This window comes from Notamacropus eugenii, chromosome 2, assembly GCF_028372415.1.
Source record: "Notamacropus eugenii isolate mMacEug1 chromosome 2, mMacEug1.pri_v2, whole genome shotgun sequence".
Lineage (NCBI taxonomy): Eukaryota > Metazoa > Chordata > Mammalia > Diprotodontia > Macropodidae > Notamacropus > Notamacropus eugenii.
The window spans coordinates 11,598,231-11,617,417 of record NC_092873.1 but is presented as its reverse complement, the minus strand read 5'-3'; the positions used below and the strand labels follow the sequence as shown (position 1 = coordinate 11,617,417).

The 19,187-nt window shown below is 38.3% G+C and overlaps 1 protein-coding gene across 1 annotated transcript; it reads left to right on the top strand.

The window, feature by feature from the left end:
* The first annotated feature begins 4,761 nt into the window (after positions 1 to 4,761).
* Positions 4,762 to 12,798, top strand: LOC140522507 (uncharacterized). Its single transcript, XM_072637927.1, has 6 exons — positions 4,762 to 5,111; positions 5,682 to 5,796; positions 5,948 to 6,121; positions 7,654 to 7,760; positions 11,556 to 11,693; positions 12,624 to 12,798. The coding sequence occupies exons 1-6, from the start codon at positions 4,882 to 4,884 to the stop codon at positions 12,796 to 12,798; spliced, it is 939 nt and encodes a 312-aa protein (XP_072494028.1). The 5' UTR covers positions 4,762 to 4,881.
* The last annotated feature ends 6,389 nt before the right edge of the window (positions 12,799 to 19,187 follow it).

Genomic DNA, 19,187 nt, shown 5'->3' with positions numbered 1-19,187 from the left:
CAGTACGTTTTAGTAGCAGTATTTCAATCTAGGGCTCTTCATACTCGAAGTCTAACACTCTTTTGCAAAAGTTATTTTCCTCTTAGGTGTTGAAGATAAGAATTTGTCCTATATTTAGAGTCATTATTCTGGTACAATCATCTTAGCTGCAAACCAATGAAATGATGACTGTCTTAAACTTTCCTAATACACGTCTTGAGAAACAGCTCTTTTCTGGGAGAACTGTAGCATTTTCATTTTATCATTGATTTAAAACTTTTAGAAGTTTTCTAGTCTGAACATCTCTTTTAAGGATGGGAAAAGTGAGACCCGGAGTGTGGTTAGTAGATTGTAACCTAAACTTCCTTTACCATCAAATTTCAAAAGAATAGTGGAAGAATTATTGAGTTCAAAGTATAAAAATTTGATGTTTCCCTGCCGTCAGTTCAAGCAAACTGGGCCCCATTCAGGATAGGTGGAAAAGCTATCTCAAAATGCTTAGAAGATCCATTCTATGAGATTCCTTCTATAAAGTCACGAGGAGAGCATGAATAGGGAGCACTCCAGTACCCAGGCGGCAAAGGACTACTAAGGGCTAAATGATTTACTTCCAATCGATTTTGGATAAAAGAAATGCAAAATCCTAAATCTGGCATTTGAGGAACTTGATTTTTTATCATACAGAGCAATGATGAATGTCAATTACTGAATCATTGTAATGGAAGGAGCCTTATTTTAGAAATCTAACTGAAAGTTATTCCTGTTACAAATCCTTATGTTCCTTCTCTTTCATGGAACATGTGTGAGACAACATCGTGAAATCGATCAAATTATTATCATGCATTTTATCACTCTTTCCCTCTGCCTATGAAAGCAGAAACGGATGAAATCAATTAATGAAGGAAGGAAAGAAATTTGTTTGAGATATCACCTTCTATTGGTTGCATTCCTTCCTCCCTGTAGGTATTAGTGACACTGATGAGCTGCCCCTTTCTGATTCTCAGAAAGGGCAGAGGTGCTCCCTTTGTCTTCCTTCCCTTCTAAAGACCCCGTCCTTTTTCTTTCCCCTTCCTCTTCTTACTGCTTCTGAGCCTAGTTAGGTTCCATACTTAACTGAGTATGTTCTTCCTTTCTTGAATCATATCTAATGAGAGCAAAGTAAAAACCATGCTCATCTCCCTCCCTTCTTTCCCTTTACAGTCATATATTTTTGTGTCTCTTTAAGTGGAGCAATTTACAGTTTTCTGCGTCCTCCTTTGCCCTTCTCCCATTGCAATCTTTTTGTGATATTTAATTCCTTTTTTTGTCACATCTGTTAGTTTATACCCACAGCCTCTGTCTATGTCATTATAAAGATAAAATTTTCAAGATTTTTAAATGTCAGAATAAAGATAAAATGGTCAAGATTGTGAAGAGTATTGTTGTCCCACATAGGTATGTCAACAGTTTTCTCTTATTGAATAAGCGGATTTTTTTTAAAATGTGTTTTTCTTGTTTATTTTTTCATACTTCCCTTGAGTCTTGTATTTGAAGGTCAAATTTCCCATCAATCTCTGTCCTTTCATCAGGAAGATCTGGAAGTCCCTTCTTTAATTTAATATCCATCTCCTTTACTGAAAGATCACCCTCATTTTTGCTGGGTACCTGACCCTTGGATATAGTCCAACCTTCTTTGCCTTACAGAATAGCATATCCCAAAGCCTCTGACCTTTTAATGTAGAAGTTCCAAGGACCTTCGTGATCCTGACTGTAATTCCATGGTATTTGAACTGCTTCTTTCTGAATGCATGCAGTATGTTCTCATTCACCTGATAATTCTGGAATTTGACTACAATGTTCCTTGCAGTTTCAAATTTGAGATATCTTTTAGGAAGTGATGGGTGGATATTTTTGATGACTAGGAGAAGGAAGTGGAAGAGGAGGTGGAGGAGGAGGAGGAGACAAAGAAGAATGTGACCTCAGCAGATCATATTAAGGAATGGGAAAGATGTTTACATTTAAATTACCATTACCGAAGGAGGAGAATAAAAAGGAGGAGAGCAAAGAGAAGAAGGAGGGGGAGGAGAGAGAGAGAGGGAAAGGGAAAGTGAGAGGAAAAGTTAAAGGTAAAGGAAGAGGGAGAGGGATAAGAAAAGGGGAAAAGAAGTAGAAGAAACAGAAGAAGAAGAAGAAGAAGAAGATGATGATGATAATGATGATGATGATGATGATGATGATGATGATGATGATGAAGAAGTAGAAGAAGAAGAAGAACAAGAAGAACAAAAAGGAGAAAAAGGAGGAGGAGGAGGAGTAGAAGGAGGCAAAGTAGAAGGGAGAGGAGGAGGAGGAGGAGAAAAGGACATCATCTTGTGAGTATCCGTTATTGTTGTATTCAGAGGTCCAGTGATCATGGACCTGAATGAACAGAATGAATGTTAGTAGTGCAGAGTACAAATTTCACATCATGAATGGAAAGCTGCAGAGGAAAAAAAGGGGAAAAGCCAAAGACCATGTGGTCATAGCTGGTTGTATTCCCCTTTGCAAGTACTTCCTGAGCTAACATCAATAAAGATCGCCAATCTGCTCTGCATTATATGTACCTTCAAAACCAAGGCAGCTTTCATGATCTATTCTAATGGAAGTCTGCAACAGGACGATACAAACAAATACAGAGAATGAAAATATCCCTGTCGGAAGAGACATTATAAATTCCAGAGTCCAACCTTGCAGTCAATGTAAGAATTGTGTCTGTAGTAGTCACACATAGTCAGACAGTGTCTCCTGAAGGAACTTGTCTCACAACCAATCCATTCCATTGCCATAAATTTTCATTTTTCTTATAAAAGTCACAACTAGGCACCTTTCATCACTGATTTGACCAATCTGTTCTAGAGATACCCAAGTCAGCACAGCAGCTCTTCACGGATCTGAAATTAGACATCATGCCGTCCCTCAACTGTCTTATTCATTCTTAGTTCATCCATATCACTTGTCTCTGAATTGAGTTCAGCCTTCTCCAGTCATCCTGATTCATATATGGCCAAAGAACCCTGGTGGTTCTGGAGGAGAAAGTGAAGCTGGTGACTTTGCACAGCCATTCCTTATTGAAATCCAATTCAGTGGTAAGCCGTGTCATCATCTTCTTCAAGTTCTATTGCTCCTCAAGAATAACGGAGATACCAAAGCCTGTGAGTAGCTCACTTTACCTCAATAGGGACCCAGCTGAGCAGTTCTAGTTGGGCTACTCAGCTCGTCCTGTCCTCTCTCCTCTTTTTCTCCCCGACATAGGGTATCACCTCTTTCCTGTAGGGGGTTCTGCCCAAAGAAAGGCGAGATTTCGTGACTCAAACCTACATAGTTACTGGACATTTACTGGTTGGATTCGCTTCTTAACGATAATGCCTTCAACTCAATTCACTCTGCCTCTGATTAAGTGAACTATAGGTCGCTGACGAAGTACCACTTAATGAGTATTTTTTGGCCATCCTGGCTTCAGAGTGAATGTAAATAATAATTGTTTCTCTTCAGGAGAGAAGAGAGTTGAATTTTTTTTTTTAAATTTCCATTAAAGGAGATATCCTTTGATTTACCTTTTAAACAGGCTTCTTCACTGAACTGGCATTGCCTCACTCAAAGTGAGAATTTGAAAAGACATTTATTTCAAACGAACAAGTTTCCTCGGCAAACGCTGGGTCATTTCCAGTCATGCTGATCGATATGTAGCCAGTGGACTCAGATGGCTCCAGAGGAGAAAATCAAGCTGGTGGCTTTGCACAGCCCTCCCGCCAATCCAGTTGAAGTATAAGTCATGTTGTCTTCTTACTGAGGTCAAGGTCCTCTATCAGAAGGAAGGACAAACCATAATCACAACTCTTAACTTATCAATATTCCTCTTAATATGTAGCCCCCATTATTATCATAGTCTTCTGGACGGGGACCCTGCAGCCCAGAGGTGAATGGAACTGTTAACTTGCGAGATTTAAACTGTATTATTCTATTACCGTAGCCTTTCTTATGATCAGCTAAAACGAACATCACTTTTTCCAAGAAACTGCTGCAACCCATTCTTCCCCTACCCTTACTTAGGACATATCTAGGGCAATGATAATTTTGCAGAAGCTAGGCTTGAACCCAGGGCTTCCTGTCTAAGGCCAGCTCCACCCTCCCCGTGCCAGGCAGCCTGTCCCTGACGAATCATTGCCCTCCTCTCCTGAAGGTCAGAAGGGAAAAGGAAGAATGAGAGCAAAGAGGAACCTAGGCTACCAGACATCAGAGTAGTAACATGCTACTCGTTTTCAGTCGGGGCGTCAACGAATTCTTAAAGCCTTGTAGACCCTTGGCGGGCTATGGAGAATCACCTCTTCCTTTTACAGACGAAGAAACTGAGGCTGGGAGAGGAGGTGCTTTCCCAAGTGAAACAACAGAGCCAGTCCGGAGTTCGACATTCGAATCCAAGTCCTCTGAATCCAGATGCTCCAGCTTTCCCATTAGGTCTCCTCCACCCCTTCACAGCCTCGCCCCTATGCATCGTGTCCCAGCGCGACACCCGGCAGAACCTCTAGCAGGGGAAGCAGCCAGCCTTGGGCCCAGCCACCCTCGCGATCATGACCTTTGGACCCTTCCAGCAGAGAGTTAATGGACCTGGCACGTGAGCACTCGTGCAGGCTTAATCTTTCCCGTTGGGCGCGTGCGCATGCCTTGAGCGTCTGTCAAGCTCACCCGCACTTCGGTCTCCCTCGAGGCGTTGCTAGGGCTCCAACCATCTCCAGGATCGATTCCTTTCTAACTGTTGCCCTGTTTGGACGCAGTTTCCTTGGAGTCTCTGACTATCGAAGTGTTTTGGAGAGTAAGCGAGCTCCCGGAGAAGGCTGAGGGTCTCCAAGTGAGTTCTCCAGACCATCTCTGAAGCCCGCCCTCAGGATGAGGAAGATTTTCAAAATCTTGAGAAGGAGAGAGCGGTCTCCATCTGGCTCCTCCTCTCCCAGGAGAGACAGCGAGGTCCGACCCTTGGGCCCAGGTGCCGGTTATGTCATCAGAATGAAGGACCTCGGGAAGATCCATAAAGCTGCCTCCTTCGGGGATGTGGCCAGGGTGCAGCACCTGCTGCTGCTGGGCCAGGCACACGTGGACGATCTGGATAAAGAGAAGCGGTGAGAGGGCGGTGGGGGTGAGAGAAGGGATGGCCCCCCCAGGAACAGTCTAAGACACCCCCTCCTCCACCCACCCTCCACGAGTCTGCATGTGCCTTGGCTAATCCTTGGAAAACTTGTCCTTTGAGCACCTGGGCCAGAGCAGGCGCAGACTCTGCCTCCTGGAGATTGGATCCCAAGTTCTGAGTGCTGGTGACCCCTGACCCTCCAGCCTGCCCATTTTTAATGGAGGGGAAACTCCTTCCTTTTACTTGTAGTCTGCTTCCAGCTGACTTACTCTTTCTCAGTGACGTGGTGGGAGCAAATGCTGCTCTCTTCCAGTGAAATGTTCTTCTGAGTCTGCTATTTATTTCCCAGACGTTTTTGTTCATCATATCCGGTCAGAAGAACTAATGCACATTGTAGATGTCCTCGGGTGAGAAGGGTGGCCACTTATATTTATTTGGGCAGCGATTTCGATTTCAGGCAGAGTAACAATAATGCATTTTATGTTACAAGTATAGTACCTTACAAGAGTACAATTTTGATTTTCGTAATTACCAAGCATTGACTTAGCTCTCATTTTCATAGCACACCTCTACACCTGGCTTCCGCAAATGGCCATCCAGATGTTGTGTCTCTCTTAGTAGAGAGAAAATGCAAAGTAAACCTGCGTGACAAGCACTATCAGACATCTTTAATGAAGGTATGCCCTAGTTAACCTTGCTGGTCGATAGAATGCGTTTTGATTAAGAAAATGTGCTTTACTAACTTATTTAAATATCACTAATGATGTTTTAGTATACTAAATACTTTTTAGAGTATTGATTGCCTCTTTCTCTACATTCCATTCACAGGCAGTACAGTGTCAGCAGGAGGAGTGTGCAAGGATCCTGCTGGAGTATGGTGCAGACCCTGCTCTGATGGATACCCGTGACAACACTGCACTTCACTATGCTGCCTCTGGACTTAACACAGCCATAGCAGCAAAGCTGCTTAGACATACAATAGACATGGAAGCAAAAAACAAGGTAGAAGTCTACCTCTTGTGTGAGAAAATATTTTCTGAGCTCAAATGTGTAAATCAGGTATTTTCCAATTCACATTATATTCTTGGAAGCATTTCTTTAATGCAAGTATCTTAAAATCCATCTCTACTCAAAGTTCATTGGCCTTGGGAATTTTCTGATGGCCAGGCAAAACGGTGAGGAGACCCCATTCACATCGGAACTCTTAATGAGGAACTTCCCTCGACTGCTTTGGACCAGGGCCTGTTCTAAGATTTAATCTTCGAGTAGGGTTGTTAACCTGGGATCCATTAATTTCAAAAAAAATCACCATTTATTTTATAGTTCTTTCAATGTCATTGGCTTCCTTTGCATTCTCTGTATTTTAGGTATTTAAAAGCATTATTCTGGAAAGGGGTGCATGACACACACACAAAAAAGTGATGAAAACTTGACTTAGGGAGCGGTTTGTAATGCTCAAATGTGAAGTGACTTCCCACGCTCACCTAGCCACTCTAAGTGTCTCAGCAGCAGGCCTTGAATCTCTGTTTCACTGACTTTGAGTTTGGCTCTCCATTCATTCCATCACATCTGTCTCTCTAGAATTTTCTTTGCATGCTATATTAGGTCTGGTACCCAGAATTCAAAGGTTCCATCAAATATCTGTCTGCAATACTTTACATATAAACCTTTACTTATGATAGTACAATGTTAATTGGTCAGGAAGAAATGTCATAATGTTTTAAAAAATAATCTTTTAAAAATTTGTTCAGCATAAAACTGCAGACAGACATTTCACAAGAACAAATTCTTAGGCGTATGTAGGTGTGTTTTTTTTCCTCTATTTCCTACACACTATATCGTTTCCTTTCTAGACTTATTGAGTATCTCCTGATTTTTAAGAAAAGGTTTGACTCTTCGTCACTGCTGCTCAAGAGAGAAAATAAAAATCAAAATATACATTAGGAGGGTTGTGAAGGGAGGGAAAATATCAAGAGAATGACTTTCTTCAAGGTTCAGCACCTTAAGGCAAGATTTTCTTGAGTTTTTGAGGCTGGTTGTACATATTTCAGGGGAAAGGATGAAGAGAACTAGGCAACTTGAAAACTGACCAGAATTTAGTTGTAGCTTGGCCAAGTACTGGGGAAATAAGGGTGACTGCACGCAGACGATCATTGATCATGACATGAAGACAGAGGAAAGGAAGGTACCCCTAAAAGATTAGGAAAGTCTCTTACACATCCTGGTTTTCTATGTCCTGATCACAAATTAATAACTGGAAGCAATCCCAGAGGCTATCTAATTCATTCCCGCATTTTACATGTGAGGAAACTAAGGCCCAAAGAAGTGAAATAATTTACTTAGGGTCACATGGAAATTAACTAACAGAAGCTGGATTTATGCCCTGCTCTTCTCATTCCAGAGTTCCATTGTAGCCTTCTTCCTTAGTATGTCATTAGCAAGTTCACAGGATGTTCACAACATGCCTTCAACTGAATTCTATCATATAAACAATTCTTGCATACCTTAACTTGATCTTTAATATGATTTTGCAGGAAGGCTGCACACCACTTTTGCTTGCAGTTAAAGAAAATAACCGAGATATGGTAGATCTTTTCTTAAAGAATGGAGCAAATGTGAATACATCAGATAGGCTTGACAGGTACGGTAATTAAAGCTTCCAAGAAAAAAAGAGGTAACAGTTTCTAGAGGAATAAGAGCAACCTCAGTCAGGGAAGTCTTAGTGAGCAACAATAATTGAAATTGTTCATCACTGAGAAAGGGTGACAATGTGCACAAACATCAATTATGAAAAGGACTACTATTTATGCTTCTGCAGCAGAGAAAGCCATTCATGTGGGCATGCCATCCACCATCAATTAGTGATTTCTTTTTGCAGGTTTCCCTGTTTGATTTTCAATGACTTAAGATCATCACATAGCTGTTGTGTGCACTCGTGATGCAATTGATTCTCTATATGAAATAATCTTCATGTCACCCATGAGAATTGATGTGTGTAATTTTTCCTTCTTCTTCCTTTGATTGTCCTTAAGAATATGGGCATTGACAAATACAAATCAATACAATAATAAGATGACTGACTTTAATGATCCTGTGACCTTATTACTGTGAATATTTATGCCACTGGCTGAGATTTTAGTCTTTCCATACTTTCTCATGCTACATGATTTTTGTTCTAGTACCAGAAATTCCACATAGAAGATCCATGAAAGGCATTGAAGCCTTTTCCTGGTTCTTTTAATATTTGAGGACGATGGAAGCACTTACATTGTCACATTTTCTCTCTTTTATTCTTTTAAAATTTATTTATTTTTAATTTTCAATTTTTTGCAGTTTTCAAATTTTGAGTTCAAATTGTTCTTCCTCCTGGGCCTCCCCCTTTCCCAGGATGTTATGCAAACTAATATAGGCTGTACATGTACAATCATATTAAACCTATTTCTACACTGCTCATGTTTGACAGAAGTAGTAGAATAAAAGAGGAAAATCTGAAGACAGAAAAAAACAGAAAACCAAAAGAGAGAGAAAATAGTATGCTTCCACCTCCATTCAGACTCCATAATTGCTTCTCTGTATGTGAATAACATTTTCTGTCATGAGACTTTTTTCCCCGGTTTTCTCAGCATTTTTTGTCAACTAGTGAATTCAGAAGCTGGAATTTTGGGTTTCTCATATAGAAGATTACTGTAGTCGTTGACCATGGTTCTTTGATACCAAACATATTCCACTAATCCTACACTCTGTTTCTCAGCCTGTCCCAAGTGGCTGTGATGATTGTCGATTTATACAATAGAATTTTATATATGGTAGAGATAGACCACCTTCACTTGTATTATTTTTGATTATTTCCCTTGGTATTCTGGACCTTTTGTTCTTCCCGATGAATTTTATTTTTTTATTTCTATACAATAATTTTGGTAGTTTGATTGGTATGGCACTGAGTAAGATATTACTTTTGGTAGAATTGTCATTTGTATCATATTAACTTGGCTTACCAATGAATAACTGATATTTTTCAGATTAGTCAGATCTGACTTGATTTGAGTGAAAAACGTTTTGTAATTGTGTTCATTGTTGGTTGGTTTGTACTGGAAGAGAGATTCCCAAATATTTTATATTGTCATAATTCTCTTTCATCACTCAATTCTTTGCACACTTTTCCTTCTACCTCTCTTATATGATTTTAATTTCCTTTCTGAGCTCTTCCATGAGCTCTCTCTGGGATTGAGATCACTTCTCTTTTTTCTTTGCGATTTTGCTTATACGTGTTTTGGCGTCATTCTCCTTCTCTGAATTTTTTTCCTCCACATTCTTTGTGGCCACAATAACTTCCTATGGTCATTTTTTCCAATTATTTTTTGCTCGTCTTTTTTTCCCCTTTCTTTTCAATTTGAGCTCTGCTCACAATGTGGAAAGGGCACTGTTTCAGAATTTTATAGCAGGGTCCCTAGGTCCTGGCTGTTTACCTGGTGCTGCAATGTTTTGCTGACTCGTGTGGGAGCCCTCTTTTACGGTGGTTTGCTCGGGGGATGGGATTGGGAATGACAGGCACTGCTGCAGATAGTAGGGTTCTGGGAGCTTACCTGATGCTGTCCCGGAGTTCTACTGCTGATGTTTGTCATGTGCTATGACTGGTGGAGTGTTCTTGAGTTTCCCTAGATATACCCTGAAGCTCTTGTCATTGTAACCATTAGTGGCTGCCTGTTTCCTTAATCACCTGTAGGGATAGACCCTACCTGTTTGGCTGAGTCTATACTGAGGCATGTCAGTTCTTAGAACTGGAGTCTGCCCCCTCCCTATACTGGGGCTCCAAATGTACCATTGCTTTGTTGAGATGGGGCTTGCTGCTGGCCTGTTGGGATACTTCCTGTCCTGGAGTATGCTCCCTTTTACCCAAGTGAGAAAGAACTTCCCTGCCAATCTTCCAAGGTTTGGGGCTCTAAGATTGTTTCACCCTATACCTTTGATGGTTCTGCTGTGGCAGGATTTGTTTGGTGGCAATATTTTATGGTTGTTTCGAGGTGAATATTGGAGAGTTATGGCGATTTACTGCTTACTCCATCATCTTGGATCGCAAAACTAAATATAATCTTTTAAAAAACAAACCTAAAATTTTTAAATATAAGATAATATTAAGTGCTAATACTAGATTTCAAAACTCCATCAGTTTCGATCTTTCCCATAATCCTTTATTCCGCGCCACCCCCAAATATATTGTACTCGTTCCTTTTGCTATGTTTGGTATTGAGATTTTGGATCAGAGAAAAACATTTAAACAGAATCAACATTTCTACCTGCCATAAAGAGTTTATTAACACTTGAATATACCTTAAAATATCCATAATTTCCCCATATAATATATTTATATTACATGGATATTTTTGACACTACTTCCACCTTCCATAGAGTTAGCCTATTATATCGGTTATCACTGCGTGAGTGTTCATCCTTCCTTGCAGAGGAAGACCATGCCATCAGGGCAATACTGCCATGACTTGCAATTGACTTTATTTTGAGCGAGGGAGGGCTGTGCAGGTTGCCAGCGTCACTTCTCCTCCAGAACCATCTGAATCCAGTGACCACATATTCATCAGAGTGACTGGAGATGACCCAGGATGAGACAATTAGGGTTAAGTGACTAGGCTAAGGTCACACACCTAGTGAGTGTCAAGTATCTGAGGTGAGATTTGAGCTCAGGTCCTCCTGACTCCTGCACTCGTGCTCTATGCACTGCACCACCTCGCTGCCCCATGAGTTATCTCGAAGTAATCAAGGAGCAGTAAACCTCTACGTGACATTACTGATATACCTACAATACTGCCTTAGGCAGAAAGACAGTGAATCATTCAACATACCACAAACTTGGAACTTCAGAAGATCTCTGTTTTCACGATTTTGGATATTTTCTCTACTAGTGCAGCTTGTAATCACACTAACTCTTTATCAACTGCCTTCATGGGTTAATGGGCCTTCCTGAAATCCAATGGTCCTAGCTATCTGGTGATGAACCTTTCTTCAGTTACATAAGCTTGTCCATAAACATTACTTTCAAAGAGCCTCCACTTTCCTTTCAAGGCTAGTAAACAAGTGGAAACTTGGTGTAGGCTCCCTTGAAAGTTCTTCACTTTTGTACACAAGTTACTCTGATGCACTACCTTCTTGTTGTCATGAAAGTCTTGAATTGGACAGTTCCTGCTAGAACTCTAAGAGGACAAGAAAATACCCCTCTCAATCCTGTCTTTCCTTCTTTTCCTAACTGCCATTTTTCATGCTGCATATAAGCACAAAAAGTACTCATCCCTCACGAAGTATTCATGTTGCACATGCGTATAACCTCATATATGAGATATCCTCTTGTTGCAACATATCAAGAGAAATCTAATTACGTGTGACTCCTTTAAATTCTGAAATGTCGATGGTTTCTTTGTTATTCTAGAACAGCCCTGATGATTGCTGCCCGTTGTAAACCAACAGGTGTAGTCAGTCTTCTTCTTCAATATGATATTGATCTATCTTGCCGAGATGCATTTGGACAGACAGCTGAGGAACATGCTGCTTTCAGTGGTCATTCCATGTAAGTATCAACGTTTTAATTCTAATAATTTGTATGGAATTGCATTTAAAATCATTTCTCCTCCATACAAAGGAGACTGTCTGGGACTTTCATAGTTGCATAATATGGCAAGCACCTGGCACGCATACTTCAAGGCACTGAGAAGAAGTTGGTCCAAAGGCCAATTTCGGTTCTCCAAGTTCAGGAGGACATAAGCATGAGACGAGTTACAAAGTAGAGTCAGGGAATGTGAGATCAGATTTTTCAGAAGTAAGGATAACGAGGATGATAGGTGCCATTTTTATAGTTCTATAAGGTTTTCCAATGTTTTCCATACATTTTCGTATTTGATCTTCCCAAAAGTTCACTTCACAAAAATTTATTTATAAAGTCTGCTTTAAAGACACGGTTTTTTTTCCTGTTTGTTTCTTAATCTTTGCTGATACCTCCAGTTATAGTAGATTTAAAGTTAGTTTTAGGAAAAGCCACATGATATGTTGGACACCTGAAAGTGAGTGACAGCTAAAGAGAATAAGTAATAAATATAATAACCAACATCAAAATTTACAATGAGGCAGTTTGGTCAGGGGAAAGAGTGCTCTAATTGGAATCAGAGGACCTGAGGAAAAATGATGCTTCTCACTTTATGGATCACCCTGGACAACTGTTAACCTTTTCTGGAACTCAGTTACTTAATCTAGAAAATAAAGTGTTTGGAGTAGATGATCTAAAGCTCTGAATCTATAATTCTCTATTACTGTGACTCTGAGTACATGTATACTAGGTTTAGGCTGAATAATTAGTTATACCCTACAGACTTTATCAAAAGAATAACAACAATTTTGCTGATAATCTGATTATTAAAGTCTAAGGTATGCACAGACCCGGTACATATAATTTTATCTTGGTTGATGTAGAAATATTTTGTTTTATCTTTTACTTTGTACATAGTCATTACGAACTAATTAATCAATATGGACAACAGAAGGCACTTAATCAGCCCCTTTCACTCCAAATCAGCAGTTTGGAAAGGGCTGCTGATTCCAGATTTACCGTGACTGGACCTGCCAACGATCAGGAAGGTAAGAGTGACAAATTAAAAAAAATAGCTAATTTTAAAAAATAATGAAAGAGCAATCTTTAATTTCATATATATTAAATATATATGTATATAAATCTATGTATGTACGTTCTTTTTCCATTTTATACTTTTAAAGGGTAGGAATTGGTCTATTTTTGGTTATTTACTTAATTGTCCTTGTAGGTTGATTATCTTGAACAAAACACCCTCAAGGTACTTTGTGTTATTAATATCTACTTTCTCCAAAAACTTCTTTAAGCAAGTTACAATAACAATTTTCAGAAGTCTCCATTGTTCTAAATGTAATTAATTAAATCATGTGAAAAATTTTGAACATATTTCACATGTATTATATGTAGTGATATTAGTTATTTTTGATGCTTAGACATGGGAAAAATAAGTACGTAAACGTCTCCTGTAACTGTAGCATGTTCACACACAGAGGCACACCGACACAGATGGGCTCATCTAATATTTGGACATATAAAGGCAGAATGGTAAAACAGCTGGAGAGCAAAGCCTTCTTCCTTTTTGGAAGTCTATGAAAATCACTTATCCAAGCTTTGGAAATGGATACATTTTAAACGTTTCCAACATTTCTAAATGTTCATAAAGCTTTCAGTTCAGAGATACCAAAGAGGATGCAAAAGACACAGAAGTTAGGGGGAACAGGGGAGAAAGGTTTGAAAGGTAATACATATATGTTCCTAGATTTTTGGTAGATATTTGCACATGTGCCCACTTCCAACATCATCCTAGGAACACTTCCAATCTCCTGATTCAGGCCGTTAAACTTTCAAAGAGAAGAGATTTTTCTGAGTGGTTGCCTAATATTGAATCCTGCCAGCTGGGCCATTGGGAATCTCAATGACCTGGGCTTGCAATAATAACTTCATCCCGCATTTATGAGTTTTCTGTTTCAAATCAATTTACCCTTTACCTTGTGAGAAAAGCAGTGTGGGTATTCTGTTTACTTCCATTTGAATGGTGATGAAACTAAGGAGCAGTTAGCTTAGATGCCTTGCTCATGCCAACAGAGCTCCAAAGAAAGTGTGATCATGCGCATATTACACTACAGATCTGAAAGAGATGAGCTATGTAAATCGTTCCTTAAAAGAAATAAGAAATCACAATGGCACAAGAAACAGTATTTAATTTTAAGTATATCTAGTACAGTCTAAAATCACATCCTTTTCAGAAAACATTCCTTGCTTATAGCTTGTCAGGTGATGAATGAACTTCATTTTTCTTCGTTTTCTTCGTTTGTAAAATAGTATATCTCTAGCTACATACATGCAAATAGAATGAACTTTTAAGATTAAAAATGTCAAGTTGTATTCCTCAATTTCTATTATGTTATCTAGAGAAAGAAATTTAATCAAATTTTTTGAAATTCCAAATCAAATTGTAATAAAAATAATTGTACTTAGGAAACTCAATGAAGGTGGAATGTCTATGAATTTCATCAAACAAGAAAATTTATAGTCTACAAGACGGAAATAAATATAGGGAAAACTGAAAGGATTGTTACTGATAGAACTATTCATAAGTAGGTTTGTGACAGATATCTGAATGCAGACACTGACTTTATGAAATATATAATAACCAGAATCATTTTCTATAGAAACCCAAATCAGAGTGTAAGCGCAACCATAGTAAGGTTAGAATTTTAAAAGCTTCAAACAACTAGGGATAGGAATAGGAAGAAAAAAATTTCTTTTTTGTGATATATTTTTATTAAATATGTATGCTTTCCTTGAAATACTCATTCTGTACCATAAGACATTTATTTGTTCTATCTCATTTATGTTCATCCAAGAATTAGTAAAATTTGTTATCTGATACACGAGTGTGGCAGTACAGCATAGCTTCATGCAGCATTAGACAAAATTGGTGATGACTTTTTTGAACTTGAGGAGTCACTGAGCTGTGACCATGAACCTCAAATCTTCATTGTTTTGAGGGGAAGATGAGAGTAGTAATAAAGTGAGGACGTATTTTCTTGAGTTTTATTAATAGTGAACCCTTTGCATACACATTTTCTTATAAATCATATTGGCAAAGGAAACCAGGCTCTTATCATGAAGTATGAGTGTGATAGAGTTCCGATCCTGGGGCCTGGTAGTCATTTTTCGTTCCCTGAAGCAACATCTTCCTTCCTTGTAATTATTTCTTGTTTTCTTTTGTTCACATTAATTGAGAATAAGCCCAAATTATTTGTCAGAGAAATTCGAAATTTTCTGGTTTTCTGGCATTTTGACAAATTATTCTATTCTGGGGTGGAGCATTCCCTAATCAGTAATTCTCATTTCTTTGATATTTTAATTCAGGGTTATGGTAGCAAAGTCACAAATTATCCCAAAACATTGCAATCCAAAAGTCTTTTTTCTCTCTCTCCCTGATGATTGATATTCAGTTTTCTTTTCATGAAGCCATTACTTTAATTGAGTAATGTCATCTTGTTGCACAACTCTTCATGGGTAATACAAATTGGAAATGCTGACAAGTAAAAGTTGTCCTTCCCAAGTCAGACAGTGCTGTAGTGTAGCTAGATAAGACAGGCAGGATTTAGGACTAAGTGATCTAGTCCTGGCTCTGCCAGGTATTGTGTTGAATTAAGAAATCCAGTGCTCTTGTTAATTACTTTTCTCTTCTTGTCCTTAGCTTTAGGAAACAATGAGATGAATTTCAGTTTAATGAGTGGGTTATATAAATGTCTGCCTCAGGATACAAGCCCATATCACACAATTCTTTTTGGTGATAAAGACAAGACTTGTATTTCCGTTGGCATGAATTATCTCCTTCTGCAAGTGCAGGTTAGCACCTTCTGTGAAACTTCGGGTGGCAGAGAATTGACTTGAGCACTGAAAGGTGAAGGGATATATTAATTTTCACGTAGGCAATATCACAATCAAAGGTGCAACAATAATCCTATATACAAAAACTTGCACAGTAGTACCTGTTTATTGATGCATTTACCTTTGTGCTCCCCTCCAGAAGGGCTCTAGAGCACGGCCCCATATTTCAGCGTACCAGAGGACCTGACTTTGACTATACATACATACATATTTATGTATGTGTGTGTATGTATGTATACATGTACATATACATATATATCAATAATTGAAAACTCCCAAAGTTAATAAAAAGTTTTGCATATGTTCATTGATGCAACCAGTTCCTCTTGTCAAACTAATTGTAAATACTTAATAAACAAGAAACCCCTGATAAAAAAAAAGCTTTGAATTTAGTAATATATTGTGGACTGATGAAGAGTAAAGGTAATTATATAGTTTTGTATATTAAACAACATGTTAAGACGTTTTTGGACTGATATATAGTAAAGTCATTTAATATTTCAAAATAAACAATGGCTGATGTAGGAATTCAAAGATGTAAAATTTCTTCCTCTAAGGACATGAAGGAATTGGGCATGCAGGTGAAAAAGCCAGAACAAGAAAAAATTGAAAATCCCCAAGTGAATCCCCAATCAGAAAGACTGAAAACCAGAAGAGAGATTAATAAAATGGAAATTAAGAAAACTATTGAAGTCATAAATGAAACTCAAAGTTGGTTTTATGAAAAACCACAAGATTGAGAAATCTTTGAGCCATTTGATAAAAAAAAAAAACCAAAGAAGAAAAGCAAATTACACTATCAAAGATGAAAAGGGTTGAAGTCACCTACAATGAGCAGGAAATTAAAACATTAACTAGAAATTACTTTGCCCAACTGTATGCCCATAAATTCGACAATCTAAAGGAGATGGATGACTATTTTAAAAAATGTGAATTGCCCAGATTAACAAAAGAGGAAGTTGAGTAGTTACATAACCCTGTCTCGGAAAAAAGAAATTGAACAAGCCATCCATCAACTCCCTAGGAAAAAATCTCTAAGGTTGGATGGATTAACAAGTGAATTCTATCACACATTTAATGAACAGTTACTTCCAATATTACATCGAGTATTTGGGAAAATTGGCAAAGGAGTCCTCCCAAAGTCGTTTTATGATGCAAATATGGTTGTGATACCTAAACCAGGAAGAGCCAAAACAGAAAAAGAAAATTCTGGACCAATTTCTCTAATGAATATTTGGTGCAAAAATTTTAAAGAAGATTTTAGCAAAAAAAAATACAGCAACTTACCTTGAAAAGAATGGCTCATTATTAGGAAAACTATTAACATTATTGATCATGTCAAAAACTAACAGAAACCACATGATTATCTCAAAAGATGCAGAAAATCCTTGGACAATATACAACACCCATTCCTATTGAAAAGACTGGAGAGCATAGGAGTAGATGGAACTTCCCACAAAATAATAAAACAATAAGTAGTATCTACCGAAAACCTTCAGCAAGCATCATATGCAAGGGAGATAAACTAGATGTACTTGCAAGAAGACCAGGGCTGAAACATGGATGTCCATTATCACCAATGTTATTCGACATGGTACTAGAAATATTAGTGGTAGCAATAGGAGAAGAAAAAGAAAAGGAAGGAATTAGAATAGGCAAAGAAGAAACTAAGCTATCTCACTTTGCATATGATATGATGATATACTCAGAGAATGCCAGAGGCTCTAGTAAAAAACTACTTCAAATGATAAATCATAAACAACTTGGCAAAGTTTCAGGTTGCAAAATAAACAGATCTTCTGCATTTTTATATATGATTAACAAAGCTCAAGAGCAAGAGATAGAAAGAACAATTCCTTGTAAAGCTAGGGTAGACACTATAAAATATTTAGGAGTCTACCTGCCAAGAGAAATCCAGGGATTATCTGAATACAATTACAAAACCGTTTTTGCACAAATAAAGACAGGTCTAAGTAAGCGGAAAAACACTAGTTGCTCATGGCTAGGCCAAGCCAATGTTAATAAAAAAATGACAATTCTACCTAAGTTAATTTACTTATTCAGTGCCATAACAATCAAATTATCAGATAATTATTTTCTATAGCTAGACAAAATAAGATCAAAATTCGTCGGGAAGAGAAAAAGGCCCAGAATACCAAGCGAACTAATGAAGAGAAATACCAGGGAAGGTGACCTTGATCTACCAGATCCCAAATTTCATTATAAAGCACCAATCATTAAAACCTCTTTATACGGGCCAAGAAACAGAAGGGCAGACCGGTGGTATAGCTTACGTCCTTCCGACGCAGTGGTCAAAGAATATAGCAATCTACACTTCGAGAAAGCCAAGGAACCCAGTTTCTGGGATAAGGACTCACTACTTGACAATAATTGTTGTGACAACTGGATAACATTGTGGTGGAAACTAGGGTTAGAGCATTGCCCAAAACCGCACACAGGAATAAATTCCAAATGGATACATGCTATAGGAATAAAGATTGATACTATAAATAAATTAATGGAGCAAGGAATAGTCTATTTTTCAGATTTATGAAGAAGGGAAGGATTTTTGACCAAACAGGAGGTGGAAAGCATTATGAAATTCAAAATGGAAAATGTTGATTCCATTAAACTGAAAAGCTTTCTACAACCAAACCCAATGCAACGAAGATTAGGAGGAAAGCGGAAACCTGGGAAACAATATTTGCAATTAGCGTCTGTGATAAAGGCCTCATTTCTAAAATAGATGGAGAAGTGAGTCAAATGTACAAGAATAGAAGTCAATACCCAGCCCATTACTGGTCAAAGGTTATGAATAGGCAGTTTTCAGAGGAAGAAATAAAAGCTATCTAGAGTGATATAAAAAAAGCTCTCAAGAACTTTTGATTAGAGAGATGCAATTCAAACCAACTCTGAGATACCACATCACAGCCATCAGGTTGGGTAACATGACAAAATAAGAAGATGATGCATGTTGGAGAAGATGTGGGAGAGTTGGAACACTAATCTCTTGTGGGTGGAGCTGGGACCTGATCCAACCATTCTGGAGAACATTTTGGAACTATGTCCAGAGAGCTAAAACATGTGCACAGACCTTGACCTAGAACTATCGCTTCTAACACTGTATCCCCAAGAGATCACAAAAATGAGAAAGAGTCCCAAATGTACAAAAATATTTATAGCAGCTCTCCTTTGGGTGGCCAAAACCTGAAACTCTATGGGATGCATATCATTTAAGGAATAGCTGAATAAAGTGTGGCACAGGAATGTAATGGAATACTGTTTTGCTATAAGAAATGATGAACAGGAAGATTAACGAGAGGCCTGGAAATAGTAATGTGAAAAGATTCTGAGTGAAAGGAACAGAACCAGGAGACCTTTGTACACAGCAACAACCACTATATGGGAGGAATTTTTCTGCTAGGCGTAGCACTTCATTGCAATGCAGGGATTTACATAATTTCCAGTGGTCTCTTAAGGCAAAATGCCTTCCACATGCAGGGAAAGAACTACGAAATTTCATCACATAAGGAAGCAGATCATTTTCTTTTGTATTCTGTTTTGATTTGTTTTAGG

What these genes read in the sequence shown, in the direction of transcription:
- LOC140522507 (XM_072637927.1), top strand. Translation starts at nt 4,882, where the DNA reads ATGAGGAAGATTTTCAAAATCTTGAGAAGGAGAGAGCGGTCTCCATCT. An exon ending in GATCTGGATAAAGAGAAGCG is followed by an intron (nt 5,112 to 5,681) that starts GTGAGAGGGCGG and finishes TCATTTTCATAG; the next exon opens with CACACCTCTACACCTGGCTT. An exon ending in GCTTTCAGTGGTCATTCCAT is followed by an intron (nt 11,694 to 12,623) that starts GTAAGTATCAAC and finishes CTTTGTACATAG; the next exon opens with TCATTACGAACTAATTAATC.